At 53.2% G+C, this 25,364-nt stretch overlaps 1 protein-coding gene across 7 annotated transcripts in view; it reads left to right on the top strand.

Moving 5' to 3' along the window:
* MTSS1 (MTSS I-BAR domain containing 1) overlaps positions 1 to 25,364 on the top strand; it is a 145,258-nt gene that overhangs the window by 97,737 nt on the left and 22,157 nt on the right. For all 7 annotated transcript variants that reach the window (XM_056136077.1, XM_056135906.1, XM_056136205.1 and 4 more), the window contains 3 exons: positions 15,078 to 15,162; positions 16,278 to 16,369; positions 18,114 to 18,188. In XM_056136077.1, coding sequence (XP_055992052.1) covers positions 15,078 to 15,162; positions 16,278 to 16,369; positions 18,114 to 18,188 — 252 coding nt within the window. The remainder of the gene's footprint in view (positions 1 to 15,077; positions 15,163 to 16,277; positions 16,370 to 18,113; positions 18,189 to 25,364) is intronic.

Consider the following 25,364-nt stretch of genomic DNA (forward strand, 5'->3'; position numbering starts at 1 on the left):
CTGTGGATTTGGATGGGGAGTGGGAAGAAAGACGTGTGGGGAGGAGGAGGCGCGTGTGTTCTGGGCAGCCTTGATGGGGGGAAAGGATTCCCGGTGGTCAGGACTGGAGGAATTTTCTTTCTCCCTCTCCTTGCCAGAGAGGACAGGAATGTGGGTGTGGGCGGTCTTTGCCCCCCAAGGCCATGCCCCTGTATTCCCTGTCTGATCATTGGCGATAGTGATGCACTGGCGCTCTCGGAGCTCAGTGGGAGCATTAAAATTCCATGGTTCTGCCTTGCAGGTTAATTTTTTATGCAGGAAGCAGAAGAGCCGTGTGGAGGCTCTTGAGTTCTCCCTCCCTGCATTCCCGGGGCACACAGGCATCTGTTGCCCTCCGTGCGGTGGGGAGGAATCTCCCCATGGGCTCATCCAACCGAAGTTCTCTTTCTCAACTGAGGAAATCAGGCTTTTTTTGGTTTTATTTATTTATTTATTTATTTATTTGTGGGTGGGTGTGTATCTCATGCCTTTGTTCCTCTGCCGGTACCTTCATGTGTGTGGAGAGTGGTCTCAGCATGGTTGTGGCTAGTTCTGGAGGTCTTCGGCTGCTGGAGCTCTGCTCGGGGCAGGGAGGGAAACTCCACCCACCCCCCTCCAAGGGGCCCCGGCGAGGACAGCATTTGTGGCCGTGCGACATCTTATTATCTCATTCTTACTTTGGACAACCTGGCAGGCTACTGAATGTAACCTGCCCACACGGCAGAGTCTGGCAAACTCCCCGTGGCGTACCCAATATGCCAAATACCAGTAACTATGATGGGTTTCATTCTCCTAATCCTGAAAGAGCCTTGAATATGGCACTTTTTAAAATCTCCGGGCTAGGACAAAGGAGACGTTACTGGTGCCCCTTCGAGGCAGTCGACAAACAACAGGATGATCATGATCGTGATCATATCTCATGCAGAGGGATTACTTTCAGCTCTGTGCACGAGGCCTAGCAGTACTCAGGAGATGGTGTGGGGCTGAGGATTGAACCTGGGTCTCCTGCATGCAAAGTCATGGGACCGACCCTTTGAACCTCTTATCTCTGCAGTCCCCAGACTGGTTGATCATTTGCATTTTCAGGTCACTTCTGAGAAACACAATGTCCTATTGCATCTGTCCGGAATTTCAGGGCAGCAACGGGGAGGGCTTGGAAAGCGAAGGCGTGTAGCCAGTGTGGGTTTGTGTTGGTAAAAGACCAACTAGGAAGTGTCCGTTGCATGCCAGGACCTCATGAGGGGGTTGGGGCATCAGCCCGCTGGCCTCCTACCCTCCGTGGGAGGAGCACAGCTGTCTTTCATTCTGTTTCCCAAGGACAAAAAAAATAATGCCCAACTTTGAATATGAAGCCCCTAGTGCCTGAGTTTCTTGGCATCTGTTGGCGATGAGAAGAGGAGGGAGAGTCGGGGCAACAGAAGGAGACAGCGCAGCTCTGCTCTAACGCCCCTCTCCCGGGGAGAGGCGTCAGCCCGAGTCCCGTCACACGCGTGTGTAGACATAGGTTTTCTGCCTTAAATGCTGTGTCCTAGGATTCCTTCCCGCTCCTCAAGTCGTGTTTATGTTGGAGCCATTGGCTTCCAGACCTATTCTTCCCTCCAGACCAGAAAAGGTCAAACAAATGTAGTTGATGCCAGTTTGATCATATCCTCGTTACTGCCCTCCTGTGCTCCTCAGAGAACTCCCCTTCCCTCTTTCCGTCCTCAGCAAATCTATGAGGATGCCAGGATGGGACTGGCTGGGAAGGGGCTCAAGGGGCTGCCTCAGGCAGAGAGGCCCCCACCCTCCACCCCTGTCCCCCAAGGATGCTCCCCTGGGCAGGGCTCAGGCTGGGCTGTGAGGATTCGTGGAGCCAGTAGGGGGCAGAAGGGAGCCCCAGAGAGAGATCTTGGGCACCTGTGTTCGGGAGGCACATGTCGACCCCCTATAATGACTTTATTTTTCCCAGAACCCTCTTAGGCACCCAATTTGAAAGAAATTCCATAGCTCTGCATTTCTGTTGACTTTGTGTGTGTGTGTGTGTGTGTGTGTGTGTGTGTGTGTGTGTGTTTGGTTTTTGGTTTTGTTTTCTTTTCCTTTTTCTTTTTGGGTTACTCCTGGCTCTGCACTCAGGACTTCCTCCTGGCAGTGCTCGGGGAACCATATGGGATGCTCGGGATCGAACCTGGGTCAGCCTTGTGCAAGGCAAGTGCCCTACTGGCTGTACTATTACTCTGTTGACTTTAGCATCTGTCAGCCGCATATGAAATCCAGCTGACACGCCGCTGGTGCCCGTACAGTTCACCCATCTCCCATCCAGGGTGCCAGGGGAGCTGGGAATAAGCAACCTTGGAAACCATCTGTTGGGTGGTTTGGAGGGAAGTGCTAGGTCCGCAGTTTCTCCAGCCCTCCTTCTGTCTGATGATCGTTTGCACGGGACATGGGAAAGCCACAAACGTCACAAATTGGGAGAGGGCGCTGAGGCCACCCCCAGCCATGTTCAGGGATCACTCCTGGTGGTGCTTAGGGAACTACCTGTGGTGTTGAGGATTGGACGGGGCTCAGCTCTGCAGGTGCTGTGACCCCCAGTCTCTCTTGGGCCCTCCTCTTTGTTGCTCTGGACTGTATTTCAGCACATGGTGAAGTCGGTACTTTCCCGGGGCTGTTTTTGCCTTTCCTTTGCTCTCGTATCCAGGGAAGGCTCCTCTCCAGCTGAGGGTTTGTGGTGCTGCAGACTAGCTGGGCGCAGGGTATCTGCAGAGCCAGCCCGGGGAAAGGCACACGGGGCCTTGGGATACCCTGCTGGGATGAGACGTGTGGCCACTGGCCACTGCGCGTGCAGAAGCAAGAGTGACAGATGCAGCCGGACCCCGAGCCGGCCACTCCAGACATCCCTGGTGTCAGCTACGAATCCAACACAGAAAACCTTGGCCATGGACTGTGGCGGGTGACATCATCCTTGGAAATCTGTCTTGTGATAATGCCAGAGGAGACCGTGGCTGCTCGCTCCGTGTGAGAGGGAAGGCCGGCCATCTTGGAGACACAGGAGCGTGGACTGCCTGCTTCTCCATTTGCTCTTGAGAAAATGGGTGCATGGACCAGAGCAATAGTATAGCGAGGAGGACATTTGCCTAGCACACGGCGGACCTAGTTTTGATCTCGAGCATCCCATATGGTCCCCCAAAGCACCGCCAGGAGTGATTCCTGAGTGCAGAGCCAGGCGTAACCCCGGAGCATCGCTGGGTGTGACCCAGAAAATAAAATAAGATAAAAGAAAGAAAAATGGTCTATGATGGGCACTGGCCAGTTTCGAGTTGACCTTGGGGATTTGGGTTGGAGCATCACTGGGGTCTAGCAGTAGGCACCTAAGCTTTACAGGCACCTGACCCCGGCGAAAGGAAGGCCTGCTTCACAGTTAAGCTGTGGGGTCTGTGACAGCTGACTCGCCCTCTCTGTACTCACACAGACGAGAGTGCTCTGATGGGAAGTGTTCAGACAGCTGTGTCTGGATGGACAGGCAAGACCCCCCTCTCCTGTAGAGACTGGTGAGCTACTGGGCAAATAGACTCTTTCCCTTTTCCTTAACCTACTGCTTAAATGTTAATGCCTGCTGGAAAAAAAGCAAATGCATTGCCTGCCTCACATGCTGTTGGTGCTTGGAGCCAGTGGTGGCCAGTTTGGGGGTCTCCATTGCCCCTAAGATGCGGGCGTGCTGCTTTGTGAAGTAGGATGTGCTCTGTGCTTTCGCCAGGGGCTGGGGAGAAGAGCCCCAGGTGCCCCGGCCCCTCTGCCCAGGACTGACTCCCCCCTTTCCCCCTCCCACTCCCCCCTACTGTCTCCTTTCCTCCCTCCCCTTCTCTCTCTCCTCTCTACTCTGCCCTCTCTCTGCTGTCTTCTCTTTCCTTTTCCTCTCTCCTCTCCTTCTCTCTTTCTCTTTATCTTTCTCACTCTCCTCTCTGAATCTCTTTCTCTTTTCTTCTCTCTCCTCCCTCCTCTCCTCTCTAGTCTCACCCCTCCCTTGTCTCTCTCTCCCTCTCCTCCTCTCCCCGCCCTCCCTGACTCTCAGCAAGGATGAGCAAGAATTCTGGTATCCCTCAGACCAGGTCGCCCTCCTGTCTCTTGAAGCTTGTAGATTCTGTCTTTTCAGTGCTTGCCGAAGGCTCTTTAGAGAGTGGCTTTAAGAAATCTCAGGGTTTACTGAGGAGAATTCCTTTGGCGGGTCCCTGGTCGTCCTCCATGCACCAAGTGATGGTTGCCATGGCAGCAGCGGTACCCGGCACAGGCTTTCCTAATAGCATCTAAGGGGATCTGAAGCTCCCGCGATCGTTAGCGATTATCTTCTCGAAAAACATGTCCTGGATATTGTGAACATTTTAATGGGCTCTGCTCCGTCCTTATTGGGGTGGGGAGCTTTAGAGGTTCATATCAGCCCCACAATTCGAAATTTAAAAAAAAAGACTTCATTCTTTTTTGTGGCTTTCATTTTTTTTTCTTTTGTGTGTGCCCTTGTGAGAAAAATCTCTCGCCTATTGTGGCATAATGCCTAGCAGGTTTTAGGTGCTCAGACACTTAATTGGAAAGACTGGAGAGTTGGTTCGCGGGTTATCGGCCTTGTGTGCTTGATCCCTGCCCCCTCGTGGTGCTCGAGCACTGCCAGGTAGGGTGTCAAAAACAAACAAACAGAGAAGGAAATGGAAGACCAGCCAGCACTGACCCATGAAAAGCATCTCTAGGCTCATCTGAGCCTGGAGATGCTTTTCGTGGCGGGGGGATGTGGGCACGGGGCTCTCACTGGTGATTCTTGGCCAGCAAGGCTGTGGTTCAATGCCAGGACCTTAGGATATGCAGGAACTGCTGGGGGACCCCCTGCCCCGTACAGCCCCCGGATGTCGGGGCGCCAAGCAGTGTCCAGGGGACCATGTGGTGCTGGGGAATGGATGTGGACTGTGCCCTTAGCCATGTCCTGTCCCCAGCCTTTATTTCCAGATGCTTTGTCTCCTCGATGACCTTAACCTCAGACCAGGTATGCCTCCCGGGGCATCTGCCTTAGGCTCTGGGGGCACCTATGCCTTTTGTTTGAAGTCCCAGGCCAGAGGAGGATCTGGAGTGAGTCTGCGCCTGATAAGAACCTCCCTCCACAGTGCTCTCCCCTGGAACCCCAGACTCAGCCTAGTTTCGGGTTTCCCCAGCGGCCCCCAGAGGGTCCGGGAACCCTCCCGGCAGTGCTGAGTCAGCAGAGCTTGGGTTCAGCGCTGGGCTCCTGAACACCAGGATTTCAGGCACCAGTCTCGAAGAACTTTAATTTTTTATTTTGTTTTGTTCATTTGTTTTTGCTTTTTGGGTCACACCCGCTGATGCACAGGGGTTACTCCTGGCTCCTGCACTCCTGGCAGTACTCGGGGGGACCATATGGGATGCTGGGAATCGAACCTGGGTCGTCCTCATGCAAGGCAAACACCCTACCCACTGTGCTGTCGCTCCAGCCCCTCGACTTTAGTATTTTTTTAATCACTTCTCACAGTCTCTTTCAAAATTTGGATTTCGTCTTATTGAAGAGCCGTGATTTACAAAGTTATTGATAGCTGGGCTGCTTGTGTCACCAGTGTTCTAACACCAGTCCCATCACCTGGGTCAACTCCCCTCCACCAGTGTCCCGGGCATGTGCCCGGCTCCCCAGCCTGCCGCCAAGGCAGGCACATATTTTAAGGTTTGCGGGTTGGTGGCTTGGGCCTCCTGCTCTGAGAGTCGTTGACCGTGTGCTCGGATCTATAGCTAGACCACTGCCCCACGTTACTGGGCCCTTGACCCCGGGACCCCCATTCTTCCCTTTTCCCCCTTTGAACTCAGCTCTCAGAACAGGCGGTTTGTGCCCAGACCTTCAGGGTGAGCGTGTGGCCTCTGATTGGCCCAGGAGTCTGGAGTGACTTTTGTCAGCTGTCAGCGCAGTGGCTTGGCCCTGCCCCTGGGGTGGACGCAGCCCAGAGTCATGAACTCCTCATCAGGACACAGGGCCAGACCTCTGCCCTGCAGTCCCCTGGCCTCCTGGCAGCTTCCTCTGGGGCTTATTTACTGATTGAGCAACCCTGGTGTTTTAACTGCTCTGGGCAGTTGTTTTTCTTAGGGAAAAGATTAGAACCTGATTATTAAGGCAGGTATGGGGGAGAGGCTTTGCTCCCTATCCTGGGAGCAGCACTTGGGGAGTGTGTGATACATCGCCAGATGCTCGAAGTTTGTTGCTTCACTTTCAGGGAAATTAAGAATGGGAAAATATTTTCTGCCGGGGGTGGGAAGTGCACATTTTAATCTTATCTTAGCTTCCTTGCCTTTCTCCCACCTCCTGTGGGCCTTTCTCCAGCTTTTTTTTTTTTTAATTTATTTTTTTTTCTTTTGGTTTGTTTTTGAGCTATTCTGTGCTCAGGGCCTGCCTCTGTGTTCTGGGATCACTCCTGGTGTGGCTTGGGAGAACATTAGGGGATGCCGGAGATCGAACCCAGGTTGACAGCATGCAAGGCAAATGCCCTAGCCATGTACTGTATCTCTAGCTAGAAATTGCTCGATGAATGGCTAAAATCTCTGCATGTGAACTCAAGCCGGAGAGCAACTCTGTTGTGGATTTCGGGGTGTGACCCTGGCGGGTTGCAGGACATCTCCGGGTCCCCTTCCACTGTGAGCAGTGATCTGCCTTCCAGGGAAGCCTTCGAGGGAGTAAATGCGATTTAAACACAGTTAGGGATGGGAGCGCGAAGACAGTGATGCAGGGGGAAAGTGCCTGCCCTCGAGACAGGCTATGGGGGGGGGTAGGGAGACCTGGGAACATTGGTGGTGGCAAGTGGACACTGGAGAGAAGGATGGGTGGTGGAACATTGTAGACTCAATCCTGAATAACTTTGGAACTCTGTAACTGACAGTGATTCAATATAACAAAAAGCAAAACAAAGAGAACAGAGATTTCCACTTTAAAAAAAGAAATATGGGCAGGATGTGCTTGTTGGCACTTGTTAGGTTGAAAGCACAGCAAATGTAGCACCAGCTAATTATTTGGCAAGTACAAGGTCGCATCCTGAAAGGTGATAAAATTCATGCAGCTGGCATAGGTGGGAGTGGGGGGGGAGAACCACTCCCCCCGCCCCGGAAGGATTGGGATCATTTTCAGACCAGGAAGACATGTGCCCTCTGATTATGGCTACTAGAAATTTGAAGGATCAGCTGTCACCAACACCCGGTGACCAGCTGAAGGAGAGAGAGAAGCGACTGAAAAAGCATCCAGGGGCCTCTGGGAGGGACTCGGTGGGCTGGAATGATGCTTTGCCCGTGGAGCCCCAAGCTTGATCCCCAGCACAGTGTGGTCCCTTTGCACCCCTAGGAGTGACAACCCTCCCCACCCTCCCCCTCAGGCACCAAGCCGGAAGTAGCCCATGAGCACTGCTGGGTGTAACCGGCAGTAAAGGTTCCAGGTCCTGGCGGTGGGGTTATCATTTGGGGGGAGGTGGGTGTGTCGGGCTTTCCTGTGTCCCCTCGAGCCCAGGTGGCCCAGTTCTGCCACCCCCCTTCATCAGGCAGGGGATGGCAGCCTCATCTGCAGCTGTGCTTCCATGCTTCCCTGAGATGGCAGAACTCCATTCTCCCGTGCTTCCGTTCCGCATGCTAAGAAAATACAACGCGGTTTTGCACATCCACGCGTGCTTGGCTGGCACAAGCTGGCGTTCATCTGGCACTGGAAGCCTGCCACGGGGACCTCCTCACGCCCCTGTTCATCAGAGACAGACCCTGGCCCTGGGTGTCCCCAGAGCAGAGGCGCTTCCCAGGGACCGGAGGAGACTCCCCCGGGGGTGGCTGTGTGCGGGTTGGGTCTGCGTGTTCGTGTTTATCCCTTTCGCCCTCTCCCTCTGCCTTTAAAACAGCAACAGGGAGGAGGAGTAGCGGTCCCTGGGGCTGCCAGGACGGTGCCGTGCCAGAATCGTGAGTGCCGTGTGAAGATCTGACGTTGGCAGATGGCGAGGACTGTGTGCATGGTGGCGTTTCCTCTGCTCTTTGAGAAGTTGTGAAGGAAGAGAGCCAGGGCTGGGGGCGCTGGCTGGGAACAGGGTGCAACATCGTCCCACCCCTCCAGGGGGCGCTGTGGCTGCCCAGCTGCAGCTGACTCCTGGCATTTGCTGGATGCATTGGCCTCAACTGTGTCCACCGCAATGGCTGCCCGGCCCTCAGCATCTTGGCCACATCCACAGTGTTTTGAGCCGGGAAACTCCTGCGTGGTGGCCCCTCCCCTGAAGCTGGGTACTGGTTGGTGCAGGAGTGATTCCAGGGCTTAGTTTTGGAGATTTGGTGAGGAGGGGAGGGGCATTTGGGCCACGCCCAACAGTGCTTGGGGGCTATTTCTGGCTCTGTGCTCAGGAGTCACCCTTGGTGGTGCTCAGGGGGACCGGATATGGTACCGAGGACAGTAAAGTGGGTCAGATACACACAAGGGAAGTGTGCCCTATCTCCTGTACCATTTCTTCAGCCCAATTTTTTTTAAGACCTTGAACATTTTTTTCTTTAACCCCTCACTTTAACCCGTGGTAGCTCACAAAGGGGAGGGAGCTATCCTTCCACCATGCAACAGGCAACACTGTTCTCCGACGCTCGTTTCCTTGACAGCAAATTGAGTGTTTGTTGCAGGAACCCTTTCCGCCATCTGATTTGTACCGGCAAATGTGTTTGGAAAGTTTTCCAGTGTTCAGGGCTGACATTGATGGTTTTTGGATGCTGTTCAGGGCTTGAAGGGGTCCAGTTTAGGGGTGGTCAGTGGTCTGGAGTCCGTGCCAGGAGCTTGCGCTCGCCTTCCTCCTTGATACCCAAACATACAGGACGGCCCGGACACCGCCCTCTCTCGTCCTTCCCTCGGTGTCCAAGGATAAAAAGGCAGCGGTGGTGAAGCTAGAAGGGGCCTGTCTGTTAATGCGGTGTTGATCCGGAGCAACTCCTTTGACCTTTAATGAGGATGCTGGGGCCCCGACAGGGACCAGCTGCCTCCCAGACTCCCTTTGAAGAATGCGGGCGTGCTGCTCCGAGAGTGTGAAGCCAGCATAGCCAGGAGCCATTTTGCCTCATCTGCAGCTTTCTGGGGTGCCGTCCTTGCCCCTAAAACCCACCATGTCCCGTGGACATCCGTGAGGGAGCCAGGGCTGTCCCATGGCTCAGCATTTTCATTTGTTCCATCTCTTCTCCCGCATTCCAGCAGCTTGTGCGGTCATTTCCCTTAGAGGGGCATGAAGGCAGTGACCTAGTCCATCTTGGAAGTCCTATGGGAAGATCTGCTTTGGAGGGGCTGGAGGTGATCCGGAGTTAAGGTGGCCACCTTGCCTGTGGCCAACCCTGATTCTGTCCCCTGGCACCATGTGGTCCCCTGAGCCTCACTCGGTGGCCCAGGTCATGCCCAGCTCTGCAGAGCCCAAGAGCACTGTGTCCTCAAGTCCTTGCATGGAACCGCCAGCCTGGCAGTCCAGGAATACACCTGTAGGGTCCCCAGCCTCCCCTGAGCAGTTCTTGGAGCACCCCCTCCCCAAAGAACTGCTTCCACAAGCCTCAAGCCCTTGAGCCCACCACCAGCTCAGGTCCAGCTGGCCTGAGACAACTGCTGACCTGTTGTCTTGCTGGCCAGACCTGAGTGGTCACCTGATGGCCTCTGGGACTCAGCCCTCTTGCCTGAGTATTTGGGTCAAGTGCAGTTTCTGTGAGCGGGGTTGGAGTGGGGCTTGTGACTGAGCTATTCTGCCCTGTGACAGTTCAGCCTCACCCCATTTCAGAACCGCCAATTCCAGGTCTTCAAGCTGGGAAATGGAAGGCTCTGGAACAAAACAGCAAGATTGAACACGTGTTCCTTTCCCCTGAGGCTTGTTTGTTGTTGTTGTTGTTGTTGGTATGGGAGGGGGGGAGGGGGTTGGGGGCCACACCAAGCTGTGCTTAAGGGTTGTTCCTGACTCTGTGCTCAGGGGTCACCCTGGCAGTGCTCCAGGGGCCACAGTGGAGTGCTGGGGCGGTGAGCCCTGGGTGGCCACATGCGGGGCAGGCGCCCTCTCACTGTGCTGTCACTCCCGTCCCTCCTGGCTGAGTTGGAGACTCACCTGTGTGCAGAGCCATGTGGACAGGCTGAGGGTTGGTCCCCAGGGTGGCAGATGGTGGGCACAGCTGTGCTCACTCACCCGGCCAGGGCGGCAACTGAGACCCATTCAGGTCACCTCTGTGGCACCTCTGCGAGTGGCTGCAGCTGTCTGGCGAGGCAGGACTCAGGGGCTGAGAGCGGGAGGAGGAAGGGAGACCATGGCAGACACAGCCTGCCTCTGCCAGCATGCAGGGAACACAGGTCCTGAGTGTTGCATTATGAACACAAGCAGATCCAGGCCCGGGGCCGCTCAGCCTGTTTCCTCTAAGAAGGTTCTGGCCTTTCCTCCCCTTCTTTGTCCATGGGCGCACACCTCGCGAGGGGGAGCCCAGACACAGGTGAGCCCCTCCAGCCCCCCTCAGTGGTACAGACCACTGTTAGTTCATCATCAGGCTTATTACAAGTCTTGGAAACAGCAGTATGAAAATCATGGTCATTTTTATTTTTTTTTTTAATTCAGTCACTGTGAGATACAGGGTTACAAATCGGATCATTGTCAGGTTTCAGTCATACCGTGTTCCAGCACCCAGCCCTCCTCCGGTGCACATTTCCTGGCACCAGTGTCTCCGGGTTCCCTCCCAGGGCTAAGTGCTGAGAACTGTTTGCTGCTTTAGACTACTAGGTTCAAAGTGGTTGGTTGGTTAGTGGAGCAGCAATAGGAAATGAAGATATCACGGCTCCTCTCAGCTGGCTTTGAATCTGCACAGACTGTTTAGAAGATCCTAGGAATCTTCTGTTTACTTTGAGGTTTCTGTAACATGCGTATAGAAGATACGCTGGAATTTACGGATTAACCCAAGTACACAGTCAGTTCCCAGGGCCACCTTTGGGAATAGCCACTGTGGAACTTTGTTCTCAGAGGGGCCAAGGCACCTCTAGACTCCTGCATCGGTGCCTGCAGTTCACAGACATGACACGACCACACAAACCACCCGCTTGATCCCGTCCGTGTTCTTCCTGTCGAGTCAAAGCACGTCCACCCGGATGTCCACCCTCTCTCTGCATCTAAGGCCTCTTTTGCTCCGGAGCCTTTTCAAACCTGCTGATACTGTTTAAGTTGTGGCAAAGGTCATGGAGGGCTTCAGGGGTTCTTGGTAAGCACATCTACAGTTAGGGCTATATTAGGGTGTCCCTTGCTGCTGAGCTCAGCGCTGATTCTTAGGGAGGGGTCCCTGGGTCCTGGGGGAAGTTGTCTGCCCGGCCCCTTCCCTCCTATGACAGAGCTGGTGCTGTGGGGAGCTTTTCTCTGCAACTCCTGTTTCCTCCTTCCCAGGCCTTCTGTGCCAGCATATGTTGGCTCGCATGGGCCAGGGCCTAGTGGCACTCACGCCCTGTGGCCCAGCAAAACCTGTAATAAGGGGGCTGGAGTGATAGCACAGTGGTTAGGGCGTTTGTCTTGCATGTGGCTGACCTGGGTTCGATTCCCAGCATCCCATATGGTCCCCTGAGCACGGCCAGGAGTAATTCCTGTGCGTTGCCAGGTGTGACCCAAAAAGAAGAAAAAAACTGTAATAAGGGGTGGGTGAGTAACCACTGTTGGAATGTTCTAGGCTTTTGGGTCTGACCATCCTCATCTCCTTTTGCCTAAGCACTATAGGCTGAGTGAGTTGACTCTGAAGGTTCAGCCTGGGCTGGAAATGCCACTGACAGGGTGACCTCGGGTCAACTAGGGAGGCAGTTTTCTTACCTCTAAAGTAGTAGTGGCGGAGGCCAGAGCAATTGAACAGCAGGGAGGGCACTTTTGCCTTGCATGTGACTGACCCGGGTTCAAACCCAGGATCCCATGTGGTCCCCCGAGCACTGCCAGGAGTAATTCCTGAGTGCAGAGCCAGGAGTAACTCCTGAACATTGCCAGGTGTATGGACCCCCCTCCCCAAAGCCAAATAAATAAAATAAATAGGGGTGGTTGGATGTGCAGAGACAGCTCGACAGGCCAGCGCACAGGCTTTGTGTGCAGGAGTCCAGGCTCCAGTCTGGTCTCTGAGCACTGAGCAGGGAGTAGCCCCTGAGTTCCGCTGGGTATGGAGCTGCCTCTGAATCAATTCGATGAGGAGACTGAGGTTCCCCAGCACAGCTGGGCCTGGTGCAGTGCTTACACGAGCCCCTGTGTTCTCCCTGAGCCCTGCAGACAGCTCTCCTTCACGTGTCCCCCTGCCTGCAGGGGCTGCTGCCGTGCTTTGTCCGGTGTCTCAACCCACTGCCTGTTTGTGTGGGGTTTTCTTTCGAGTATGACTGTGCGGTAGGGAGTTTGCCTTGCATGCGGCTGGCCCGGCCGACCCGGGTTTGATTCCTCCGCCCCTCTCCGAGAGCCCGGCAAGCTACTGAGAGTATTTCGCCCGAACGGCAGAGCCTGGCAAGCTCCCCTTGATGTATTCGATATGCCAAACACAGTAACAAGTTTCACAATGGAGACGTTACTGGGCCCACTCGAACAACAGTGGACAGAGGACAGTGCAGTGCTGCTGTTGTCAACCATTTCGAGACGTGCCCTCTTAGGTCAGGACTTGCTCTCGTTATTTAATCCTCAGGTTAAATTTCTGGGAGCCGCATTGGCGGGGTCAGAGTGGGTCCGTGGCTTAAAGGGGTTTTGTTTGTTTGCTTTTCTCTTTTTGAGAGGCTGCCTCACTTTCTCCGGAAACTTAAGCGTTTACACCCCTCCCAGCAGTGAGTGCGTGTGCCAGTTTCCTTGTGTGGCCAGGTTATTAACTTTTAATCAAATGAACGCCCAGAAAAAGGAGATATTTCCCTGGAGATCAAGTGTTCCTGCGCGCCTCCAAGCAATAAAAGCTAACGAGACCCCGAAGAGGGCCCAGAAGGGCCCCCGCTCGCGCGCGCGGGAGCACAGCGCCCTCTGCTGGCTGGCATGGGGAGCTGCGCGAGTGGTGCTGGCCCCTGAGGCCAGGTGGTGCGAAAGGGCAGATTTTCACCAAGACTTTTGGCTGTTGACAGAGTCAGCCTCAGCTGACCTCGAGTGCTTACTCAGCTTTTAAATTTTATTTTAAACAGCTGTGCTTCTCAACTGGGGAAGATTTCCTGTAGACATTTGGGATGTTGGAAATCGGGGGGCTGCCACCGAATTTTATTTAATTGATTTATTTCAGGTTTGGGGGCCACACCTGGAGACGATCAGGGGTTATTCCTGCTCTCAGAAATTACTCCTGGCACTGCTCAGGGACTATATGAGGTGCCGGAGGTCTGATCCGGGTTGGCCTCGTGCAAGGCTAGCGCCCTGCCACTGCACTATCTCTCTGCCTTTGCTCCTGAACTTTAGTGGATGGCTGCAGGACAGAATCACCCGGACCCTCAGCTGAAAGTGTCAAGTTGAGAGCCCCAGTTTAAAAGGATCAGGGGAATTGCTCTGAGCTTGCGTCACTTCATAGCCAGAAAAGAATTGCTGCACATTCGAGTCTCTTAAATAAATATACTTCCATATGAGATATGCTTTCTGTGTTAATGTTAATAAGGAATAAAATGTAAAATATAATTTAGGAATTTAAATGTAGAAAAAAAACTGATTTGGGAGGGTGGGGGCAGGGTCTCTGCCACCTGGCAGTGCTCATGACTTACTCTTGGTTCTGCACTCGGAGATGACTCCTGGTGGGCTATAGGGGATACTGACCGGTGATCGGACGTGAGCTGGCCTCATGACGGGCAAATGCCCTACCCACTATACCACAGCTCCGGCCCCAGAAATGACCGCTTTCTTTGGGAAGACTCAGAATCTGTTTTATAGAACAAATTGAGGAATATGTGGAATGACACAGCATCTCTTGGCATTTCAGGAGGGAAAGCAGAGGGACTGTCATGTCACCAGGGCTGATAAGGGTGGGTACCATTTTTCCTATTAGTTTGACTGGGTTCAACCTGCCACACGTTCCTGTGGCTTTCCCGTGAAGGCGCGTGTGTTAAATATAGCGCTTTCTTTGACCGGCCCCCTGTTTTCATTGCATTTGCGCTGTGTTTTCTCAAGCTCAGGGCAGAATTACCAGCTGTGGTTGCAGTTGGCTCCTCCCTCCCCCATGCCAGAGTTCGTGCTGACTCAAGTGTTGTTTCCACCAGGGGGAAGGAAGGGGACTTCAGAAATAATCTTCGAGAAGGGTGTGCCACAGAAGGAGAAGCATGACAGGAATTTCGGGGAAAGATCAGACTGAATTGGAACTCACGGGAACATTTGCTGAGTTTGAAGATCTCTTTCACTGTTACCCAAGTCATGAGAAAGATTTCCTTATTTCATTTGGCTTTTGTCTCGGCTAGTTCCAGAATGCCTTGTGTTCTAGACTGTGTGCTTTGCAGCGATTCGCTGGAGAGAACTTTGCAGCTGATCTAAATAATGCAAAGAGGATTATTGTATAAGAGGGAGAGAGAATGTATGAGATACTCTTTGCTTTTCTTTCTTGGGCATTGTATTTCAGATTCCTGGGCAGAATCTAGCAGCATGCTGTAAAATCAGTGTCTTTGTCTCTATAGCATTGAAAAGAAATCACAAAGAGTTATCATACCTAGCCAAGGTAACTTCGAAGATTTAGTGAATATATGAAGTTCCATCATATCTCTCTCTCTCTCTGTGTGTGTGTGTGTGTGTGTGTGTGTGTGTGTGTGTGTGTGTGTGTGTGTTTAGGTATCTCCAGGCAGTGGCTTGGGTTTTAAAACATGGTAAAATTGAGCTTTTTTTGGTTTTTGTTTGTGTGGGTTTTTTTTTTTAAGGGGCCACATCCACTGGTGCTTAGGGCTTACTCCCTAGCTCTGCACTCAGAGATCACCTCCAGCTGTGTTGAGGGTGCCAAGGATCGAGCTCCCATCAACCCTGTGCGAGGCAGACGCCATCCCTGCTGTACTGTCTCTCTGGCTGTGGTTGCTTAGATCCTTCCATTCTCCTTCTCAGGGCTCGCTGCGTCCGGTGGGTGCCCTGCTCCTCACTGTGTCCTCTCTTGCCTTTCAGGCGGCACCCGGGAGATCGGCTCTGCGCTGACAAGGATGTGCATGAGGCACCGGAGCATAGAGGCCAAGCTGAGGCAGTTCTCCAGGTGAGTCCCCGTTTCGTCCTGGTGGAGTAAGTACCCGCCCCCATATGGGTACTGGTTTCCATGTAGCCTTTAAGCCCCTGCCACCTGGAGCTCGGGGCGATGGCTCTGTGGGCCAGCGTAGTGGGGGTCCTCTGGTGCTGTCCCACAGGTGTAGGGATGCCAAAAACTGCTGGTCCTACTGCTTTGGCTCCAACCTTGCCACGCAGGCCAGGTGCTTGTCTGCAGGTGCAGAAAGGTTCAAGAGATGCTGGTGAGCTGGAGCAATAGCACAGCGGGTAGGGCGTTTGCCTTGCACGCGGCCGACCCGGGTTCGATTCCCAGCATCCCATATGGTCCCCCGAGTACCACCAGGAGTAATTTCTGAGTGCAGAGCCAGGAGTAACCCCTGAGCATTGCTGGGTGTGGCCCAAAAAGGAAAAAAATAAAAAGACACTGGAATCGCTAGTACCGTGGGTAGGGTGCTTCCTTTCAATTGGCATCACCCCATGTGGTGCCCTGAGCTTTCCTGAAAACATCCCTGAGTGCAGAGCTGGGAGTAAGCCCCGAGGCCCACTAGCTGTGACTCAAACAAACAGCAACAACCCAAAGGTCTCAGGAATGCTGGGTTAGGGGCTGGAGTGATAGTACAGCGGGGAGGACGTTTGCCTTGCATGTGGCTGATCCGGGTTCTATTCTCAGCTTCCCATATGGTGCCCTGAGCACCGTCAGGAGTAATTCCTGAGTGCAAAGCCAGAAGTAACCCCTGTGCATCACCGGGTGTGACCCAAAAAGCCAAAGAAGGATAAAAAGATCGCTAAGTTAGTGCGCCTGCTTGGCCTACAGGCCTGGGCTCTCTCCTAGCACCCCTTCCCCAGCATTGTTGGATGTGGTGCCCGAAACAGCACAGTCCTGACAGCCTGTCTTTGGTTACTTCACCCGAGCGCGCCAGAGCCTCGTCCACCTCCGGGCTGCCCTGCCCCGGGACTCCGCCTTCCCTGCACTCCCGGTGCCATCCGCCGAGGTCCCGGCTGGGCACGCTGCTGTTGGGGCCTCATGGGAGCCCCACTCTACTGGCTTCCGGCGGTCCTCACGACAGGCTCTCTCTCATTTCTCCTTTGCTTTCTCTTTCATTCCAGTGCTTTAATCGATTGCCTGATAAACCCACTTCAAGAACAGATGGAAGAATGGAAGAAAGTGGCCAACCAGCTGGATAAAGACCACGCAAAAGGTGGGACGTTGGAGCGAGACCGTGTGTGTGGGTATGGGGAGGGGACTGGGTGTGTGGGTGTGTGGGTATTGGAGGAAAAGGAGGGTCACAGGGGTCCTGTGCTAGGGCTGAATTGGGGGCCTGAAACCCAGGTCAGTCACCGAGAGCCTGATGGCCTCCTGGCATGGACTCGGACCTGCTGCCCCCAAGACCAAGTCCACCTTGTGTCCCACACAGAAGGGACGGGACTCGAGTTGTGGCTCTCACGTTGCGCCGGGTCTGAGGGCTTTGGAGAGGCGCCATGCTCTCTCCCGGGGCAGGAGGTCAGGTGGCAGCCACAGGGTCGGCTGCAGCCTGCAGGAAGGGCTGTGGGCAGAGCTGGAGACAAGAGTAGGCAGGAAGGGACTTCCAGGAGCCGTGCAGGGAGAGCCCTGGAGCCTCCTCCCAGGGTGAGGGGGGGCTTCGTCGGGCATAGCTGCACGTGAGCTGGCACAGCAGGGAGCACACGCCAGCCGCACTCCGGCTCTTAACACTAAGCAAGACTCAGAGTAGAACGAGGCAGGTGAGTGTGTGAGCGGATGAGAGTGACCTGGACCCTGATGAGTGCGTTCACAGGGCAATCTGTGCGGCCCCCGTGTGCCTCCCTGCAGAAGGGGGTATAGGTAGGAAAAACCTGCCCCATGCAGGGTGATCTCAGGCCTCCCACTTTTCAGAAAGGCCATAGCTGCACAGCCCAGCAAAGCAGACGCACAAGAGAGGCTCATCTGGAGCCAGATGTGAAGTTCCAGCCGGGGGAGGTGTGGCCGGGGCTGCTGCTGCTGCTGCCCAAGGCCGCATGTGGGCAGTGCCTGGCTGGATGCTGGGGGTGGGGCGTGGGAGGGGAGTGGGGATGTGGTCTCAGGCATCGTGAGCCCATTGCTGTGGTTCCTTCCAAGGAGTCCAGAGTTTCGCCTGGCCATGAACAGCAAACTGTTTTGTTTTGTTTTGTTTTGTTTGCTTTTTGGGTCACACCCGGTGAGGCACAGGGGGTTATTCCTGGCTCATGCACTCAGAAATTATTCCTGGCGGTGCTCAGGAGACCATATGGGATGCTGGGAATCGAACCCGGGGTTGACCGCGCGCAAGGCAAATGCCTTACCTGCCATACTATCACTCCAGCCCCTAATGCAGCATTCTTGAGACCTTTGGGTTGTTCTTTGTTCTTTGTTTCTTTGAGTCTCAGCTATTGGGGCTCGGGGCTTATGCCCTCCCCACTGTGCTAGCGCTCCAGCCCCCATGAACAGCCAGATGAAGCGGGAGAACCTTCCGCCCGCAGCCCCACCCTGGTGTGGCCACGAAATCGTTCTCCTCTTCCAAATTCCCTGGTTTCTGGGTTGCACCATCTAAGCCGGCTTTGTGCCACCTGGCTTCTTGGTTGAGCTTGGCAAGGTGGGGAGTGGGGGCTTGAGAAGAGAGGATTTGGAAAGCATTCCCGAATCCCTGGCTTGGAGTGCTCGAGACTACGCCTCTTCATTCTAGTAGTCCCAGTCGACAGCTCAGCTGGCCTCCGAGCTGGGCACGGGCGCATCCTCCGGGAAAGACCGCAGCAGTGCATGGGGGTCCTCTGCTACGGCTCTCTGGCCTGAGGCTTCCTCGGTGGTTTGCCAAGAGAATACCCCGGGGCACAGCAGGGTTCCTGGGGTCCGAGAGGAGCGGCTGGGCAGCTCCTGGACTCAGGTCTGTGGAGCGACCTGCTAACACCATCCCATTTTCTGCTTCCTCCTAGAGTACAAGAAAGCGCGCCAGGAGATAAAAAAGAAGTCGTCGGATACCCTGAAATTGCAGAAGAAGGCGAAGAAAGGTAACTGCCCCTGCCACCGTCCCCTAGGGTCACTTTGGGGAGAGGCCCTCGGGCTGCGTTTGCCCAGCTGACCGCAGCTCCTGGGTGCCACCGACTCGGCAGTTCTCCCCCGAGGCCTCAGCCAAGAGGGGGCCTTGGCTCCCTCACTCCCTGTACCTCTGCTTCCCAGATTGGAGTTTCTCTGTTGTGCACCGAAGTTAAACGCCAACGTTTCTAAGAACCTTGTTGGGGGTGGGGGGGGGGCATAGCAGAAAGGCTGCTAGGCAAATGCCATCTCATGATTGTTACAGAGATGAGGCGTCTTCTTCTCCATCTCCACAGCCCATAGTCTCTGCCCACCTTTGATAAGCACTGACTGAGAGCAGGGGCTGCAGAGGGAGGCACTGCTGGGGAGGAGAAGGGGTGGGAGTTTTCTAAGGAAAACTAGACTTCCCGGCTGTCACCGTTCCCACACCAGTTCAGGGGCACCTTTGCTTTTCCAGTTGCCCAGTCTGTTTAGCAGGCATTTATAGTCGCGTTTTATTGAGACCTAAAACTTTAGAGTGACTTTTTTTGAAATTTTTATTAGTGAAACACCATGAGGTACATTTGTAGACTTACAGATTTTTGTGCTTGGGTTTCAGTTATACAATGATCCAGTACCCATCCCTTCACCAGTGCCCATTCTCCATCATTTACATTTTTTTCAAAAATTTTTGTTAGTGAAACACCATGAGGTACAGTTGTAGATTTGCAAATTTTTGTGCTTGGGTTTCAATTATACAATGATCAAACACCCATCCCTCCACCAGTGCCATTTTCTACCACCATGGGTCCCAGTATCCCTCCCACTCCCCCAACCCCCCCGCCCCACCCTGCCTCTGTGACAGGGCATTCCCTTTTGTTTTCTCTCTCCTTTTGGGTGTTGTGGTTTCCAAAAGAGGCATTGAGTGGCAATCATGTTCAGTCTATAGTCTACTTTCAGCATGCATCTCCCATCCTGGGAGGATCCTCCCAACACCCTTTATTTGGTGCTCCTTTCTCTGTCTGAGCTCCCTTTTCCCCTAGAATGTGTGGCTGGCCTCCAAGCCATGGAGCAAAACTCCTGGTACTAATCTCGGCCACTTTAAGAGTGTCTTTTGACTTGGAGAAGTGACTTTCCTTTGAGACGATTCTTCCTGATGAGTTGATGAAAATTAGGGGGGAAAATGTTTTAAGTTTGATTTTATTTTTTAACTTTTTTTTTTTTTTTTTTACTGATTGAGGCTCTGGGTATTATCATCCTGTGAATGAGGGTTTCCTGTGCACATAGTTCCAACACCGCATCCAAGTTAGCTCTTTCTGGAGGGAAGGGGTAAGGGTGGTGGGATTGGTGTTGGGATATTGAATGCCTGTAACAAATCATCATGAAAAACTTTGTAAACCACAGTGTTTATATAAAGTGTGAAAGGGAAATTGACATATGTAGGCCTTAACTAATTCCATGGAAACTCAGAAAAAGGTATGTCACTCTTTAATGAGCTGCATTGCCACAGGTAAATGTTTTATTAATTTTTCACAATCAGACTGTGCAGTGAGTTCTCGGTTAGCATTTGTTTAAGTAGAAGTTCTTCAAACTAGACTTCCTCTTCTCCTGAGTTAGGTAGGTATGGCTTGTGTGGAATGAAAAGAAAGTCCAGTTGAAGAGCTAACTAGGTTTGATGAAAGGAAGGTGGGTGGGAACAAGACATAGTTGGTGGGTATTGATGTTTGTTTAAAAAAAAAAAAGTCCGGGCACTTCCAGTACTTTTACAGATGCCTTTTGAGATAAATTTCTATATAGTAGTTTAATTCCTGACGTGGCCTTTGTACCCTCCCACCCCTCCACCATCAGCAGACTAGGATTCGGCCTGGACCCCCAAGCACTGCCTGGAGTACTCTCCCACCATTCCCCTCAACACCCCAAATAAAACAGGAAAAAAAATAGACTTTTCACCCATGATCAGCCTGCCTCATTTGGTTTGGAGTCTTGGTGATCCTCAAGTTTCTGCTCTAAGTAGGGTATCCAGGAAACAGTGTCTCTGACCAGCTAGATTTTTTTTTGTGACTCTCCAAGTGACTGTTCATGACAAAAGGTTGACCGTATCCTTCCCATCTGAGGACCCCGGGCCCTCAGGTGGGCTGGTCACCGTGGGGGACTGAGTCCCACATAACTGACCACTGGCAGATGTGAGACAAGAGAGATGAATGGGGTTTGGATGGAGGCTCAGAACCCTGAGAAGGAGGGGCGGAGAGAGGGTCTGTTTTCCCTTTGCTGCGCCAGAGTTCTCTTTCTTGGCCACGGTGATGATCGTTTTATCAGAATTCTGCACGGAGGCTGCAGCAGTCACGCCTGTCACTCAGAGGCAGGGCCCAGTGAGCTAAATTTGGACTGAGTGGGCTGGACCAAGGGGGGAGGAAGGCTGGAAGCTTGGTTGTGGTGCGACATAAAGGATGGTTCTGGCCATTAGCCTTGGCTGGTCCTGGCCCTGACTGGCCAGGAAAGGGTAATGAACCCTGTGGCAGGCACTGCAAGGAGGACTCAGCACATGGGGTGCTGGCGGTACACAGGAAGAGATCCCGCTGGCCCTGGGACTCGAGGATAGTGGGCCTGCAGCAGGGGGCACAGAGCCTGGCAAGAGGTTTCCGAAGCATCTGATCGAGGCCACTATATTCTTTCCCGACACAGGGTTCGTGTCCGTATGCTAGGACCACAAGCCAAGTCACATCAGTTGCTTGGAATATTCCAGACAATTTTATGGTTACTGTGGGATTCAGTCAGTCAGAAAATGTTTTCTTTTCCTTCCAAAAAAAAAAAAAAAAACTTTTTCCAGGGCTGGAGCAATAGCACAGCAGGCAGAGTGTTTGCCTTGCACGCAGCCGACCTGGGTTCGATTCCCAGTATCCCATATGATCCCCTGAGCATGGCCAGGTGTGATTCCTGAGTGCAGAGCCAGGGGTAATCCCTGTGCATCACTGGGCGTGACTCAAAGAGAAAAAAAGCTTTTTCCTCCTAAAATGCACACGTGCTTCTTTTTTTATTTAAAACAAACAAACAAAAAAAACAACAACAACACATACTGTGGGTCTGGAGTGATAGTGATAGTACAAAGGATGTCTGCCTTGCGTGTGGCCAGCCTGAGTTCAGTCCCCGGCTTCCCATATGGTTTCCAGAGTAGCAGTAATCCCTGAGTATCACCGGGCATGGCCCCCCAAACCAAATTAAATAAAACCATGTACTTGCATCTGTATATTTCTGCAGTGAGTGGAGGCTTCCAGAGCGGTGTCAGGACCCCCCACCCCCCGCGAGGGAGTGATTGTTTGGAGGGGCTCCCCCAGAGGATGTGCAGCTTGAGGCTGGACTAGAAGTTGCCAGCTAAGGGCTTTGAGGAACCGGATGCTTGGTTGAGATGCTCTTCCTGCTGGAGCACCTCTCTGGAGGCATCTGCTTTGGGGCTTTGGGGGTGGTGGCATTGTGGGGGGCTGTGCCCACCTAGTGCCCGGCTGGCTACTCCTGGCTCTGCCTGGGCTCCTGAGAGGACTTTGCTTGCATAGTGTGTGCTCAGCCCCTGGATGTTCAGTCACGTGAGTTGGTGGCTCTCCTGGCCGCTTGGCTCCCTGAACGCGTTAGAAATTCCTTTTGAAATCTCTACCCTGGGTGATGGTGGACACGTGCTTCGGAAACATTTGTTTTTGTCCTGACGGGACTGAATCTCTTTTACTGTGTGTGTTGATGATCAGGCAGTTTTCCTCATCTTTTTTTTCCAGAATAGTGATTGTTGCTCTCAAAACTCTCCTCTTTTCCTGCGTCCTGCGTCTTTGAAGCCGCATGCTGCAAGGAGCAGGCACATACAGGCTGGTGGGTTTGAGTGTGACTCGCTGACCTTTGTCTCTGCAGAGACCATTTCTTGCTCCATGAAACCTTGAGGCCTTTTGACTCTAATCCAGTGTGAGGGCATTCCAGACTCCTAAAGGAGTTTAAACCTAGTTACGATGAGAAGAACTCATAAGTGGTATTTTTTTCGGTCTTTGATTTTTGTCCCCATGTGATTTTTCAGCAGCTGGTTTGTGTTTGAGGCAGGCGTCCCAGAGGCCGAGGGGAGGCGAACAAAGGGCAGGGAGCAGGGGTCTCAGGAGAGGGCATATATTCACCATCAAGTTCCAGCCTGGCCTCCAGCAGAAGGAGGAACGGGGTGGTCGGCGCCCCCCGTGCCATCCTGAAAGTCAAAGTCAGCTTTGGGTTCCTGGAGGTGGCCCAAATCCAACTGCGGTGGTCAGAGAACTGGCCCAGGGACTTTTCTCACCCCGCAGGACAGAATCAGCAATGAACGTCCTCTGTTATGTGAAGTCAAAACTCAGTATGGGATCCCTTCCTTTTTAATGTGGATCTTAAGTAAAAGTTTATCAGGGATAAGGGTGAGGGAGGGGGGAGAGAGAGAGAGAGAGAGGAGAGAGAGAGAGAGACATTTTGATATGTGAGCCTGACATTTAAATAGTCTATTATTTCCCCCAGAGGCGACAAAGCTAATAACCATAAACCTAACAAACAAGACTCCCCAGAGTTCCACCCTGACGTGCTATTTGCGATTGCACTGACACGTTCCTGTCTTTGCTTTCCTTGGTGTCCCAAAGCGCTGGTCCGGTTACCATAAATCACACTTGAAAGGTTTTCTTGTTCAAGCGTTGCACTCAGCGTCTTAGAAGGGGTTTTTCCACACCTCTTTCTAGAAACCTTGCTGTATTCTTGAGGGGGGAGGGTCCCTCAAGATTAGTGAACTTTAGTATCCGCCGGGAAGGGAGGGGAGTTAGCTTCATGGGGAGGGTGTGGTGGTCACAGCGGCTCCTGGCGGACCTGGGTGCTATCAGGCTGGTACAAAAAACCAGTGTTGGCACCTGACTTGCACACGGCTGACCTGGGTTTGATCCTTGGCATCCCACATGGTCCCTACCGAGCTTGGGCAGGAGTGATCCCTGAGTGCAGCAGAGCCTTGAGCGCCACTGGGTGTGGCCCCAAACAAAAAACGGAACAAAATCAGTGGTGGGGCCGGGGAAACAGTGGAGTGCAGGGTTGAGGCTCATGCCTTGCCTGTACCTGGGTTTCAGCCCAGCACCCTGTGACCTCCTGAGCTCACGTCACTGGCTACGACCCGCGGAGGGGGTCTGGGCCCTCCTCCCGAGCAACATGGCATCCTTGGGCCGGTGGAGAATTGCTGGGAGGGGTCCTGGGTCCCCTGAACCCCACTTAGGAGCCCCCCGGGCGTCTGAGGCAAGCCCTGGAGGGAAGGGAAGCCTGCTGCGGAATACAGTTTGACTTTGTTTTCCTTTTTGTGTCAATTGTGTATCCTGAACTTTCTCCCCGCGTGCCCCCCGCCAGTGGACACTGTTGGTAAGTCTGCCGCGCCCCTATCTCTGCTGGCTGGTCCCGGTGTGGGCCCGGCCAAGGGCTTTCCGGGGTGGTCCAGACCTCTGCCAGCTGCCTGTTTGCCTCCCAGCTCTGAACAATCAGTCGAGCCTCCTTAATTTTCCCCAGCTTTAAGAAAATTGCGTGTTCCAATCATTTCCGCTCTTTGATGTGTGGTTCTTTTAAAGGGCTAGTGTCCCGTTCTGAGATCCTTCTCCTCCTCATGCTCTAGCCTTGGAGTCCGGGAAAGGAGATTGCCTCCATCCCGTAGGAAATTGTTCTGTGTACCAACCTGTGTACTTAAGGACATAGATTCGTATCAAAGACAAACATGAAGTGCTATACTGATTAATGCCTGGAAAATGATCCCCCAACTGAGCTCTGATTATATGAAGCACCTGAAATATTTGTTCCGTGGCCACGGGCCTCCCAGCACCCCCCTATTGCACCCCTATCTCTTCTCCTCAAAACCAATCACGGATGTAGAGAATAAATCGAGCCAGGCGTGCTTGGGGAATGTTTCGTGTCAGAGGAATCAGACTTTCCAATCATCAGTGATTCTTCTTACCCAATGTCAAACCTCCTCCTGTGAGTGATTCCGTGGCTTTGGGAGCCTCGCGGCTGTCCCTGCGGGAGGGCGCTGACTGGTGGGGGGGTGGGGCGGGAGGTCCCTGTGTGCTCTCTGCCTGAGAGTCCTCCCTGTTCTCAGTGTTCTCCCTGAACAGCTCCGAGGAGGACTTGGTTTTGGACGGTCATCCACAGCGAACCCCAGTGACCAGGTCTCCTTCAAAAGGTGGGACCAGGGGGAGGGGGTGCCCAGCAGGGCCCCTGTGCCCCCTCAGGGGGACCTTGGGCTGGTTCCCCCTGACTTTAGAAAAAGTGCTCCTTTCCGGCCCTCAGAGTTGAGATTTCAAACAGTAGGTGCAGTTTTTCTCTTCTTCTTCTTCTTCTTCTTCTTTTTTTTTTTTGGCTTTTTTTTGGGTCACACCTGGCAATGCACAGGGGATACTCTTGGCTCATGCACCCAGGAATTACTCCTGGTGGTGCTCGGGGGATCATATGGGATGCTGGGAATCGAACTCAGGTCAGCTACATGCAATTAACTCTACCCACTGTGCTATTGCTCCAGCCCCGTCCCCCCTTTTTTTTCTTTATTCTTTTTTTTTAATTTGTTTTGGTGTTCGTGTTTTTGGGGCCATGCCTGGAGGTGCTCAGGGGTGATTCCTGGCTCAGAAATCTCTCCTGGCGATGCTCGGGGGACCATATGGTTCATCCCTGGCACCAGGAGTTGAACACAGAGCCAGGAGTCCGCCCTGGACACCAGTGGGTGTGGCCCCCAAAACACAATGCATTGTTACACTGGACCCTCCCTTCCTCTCCCTCTTTGTGGCAGGTAAGACCCAGCCACATTTTCTGCTGCTCGTGGTGCAGTTTGTCTCATGGGAGTTCACCATCTTCACCTCATTCGGGGGCTTTTAGGACACCCCCGTGCCTCCACCTCTACACTCTCACTTGCATCACCCCAAGAAAAGGAGGCTTGACTTTTTTTTTTAAATTAATTTATTTATTGAATCACTGTGGGGAAAGTTACAAAGTTTTCAGGTTTAAGTCTCGGTCATGCAAATACCAAACACATTTCCCTTTACCAATACTTATTTTTCACCACGAAGAACCCCAATAACCCCCCCCAACCCTCCCAATGCCTGTGAGGCAGATGAATTCTAGATAACACTCTGTCTACTTTGATTAGATTCATTGTTTCGACAAAAGATGCACCA

The sequence above is a fragment of the Sorex fumeus genome, unplaced genomic scaffold (genome assembly GCF_029834395.1).
Source record: "Sorex fumeus unplaced genomic scaffold, SorFum_2.1 ptg000002l, whole genome shotgun sequence".
In the NCBI taxonomy this organism is placed as follows: Eukaryota; Metazoa; Chordata; class Mammalia; order Eulipotyphla; family Soricidae; genus Sorex; species Sorex fumeus.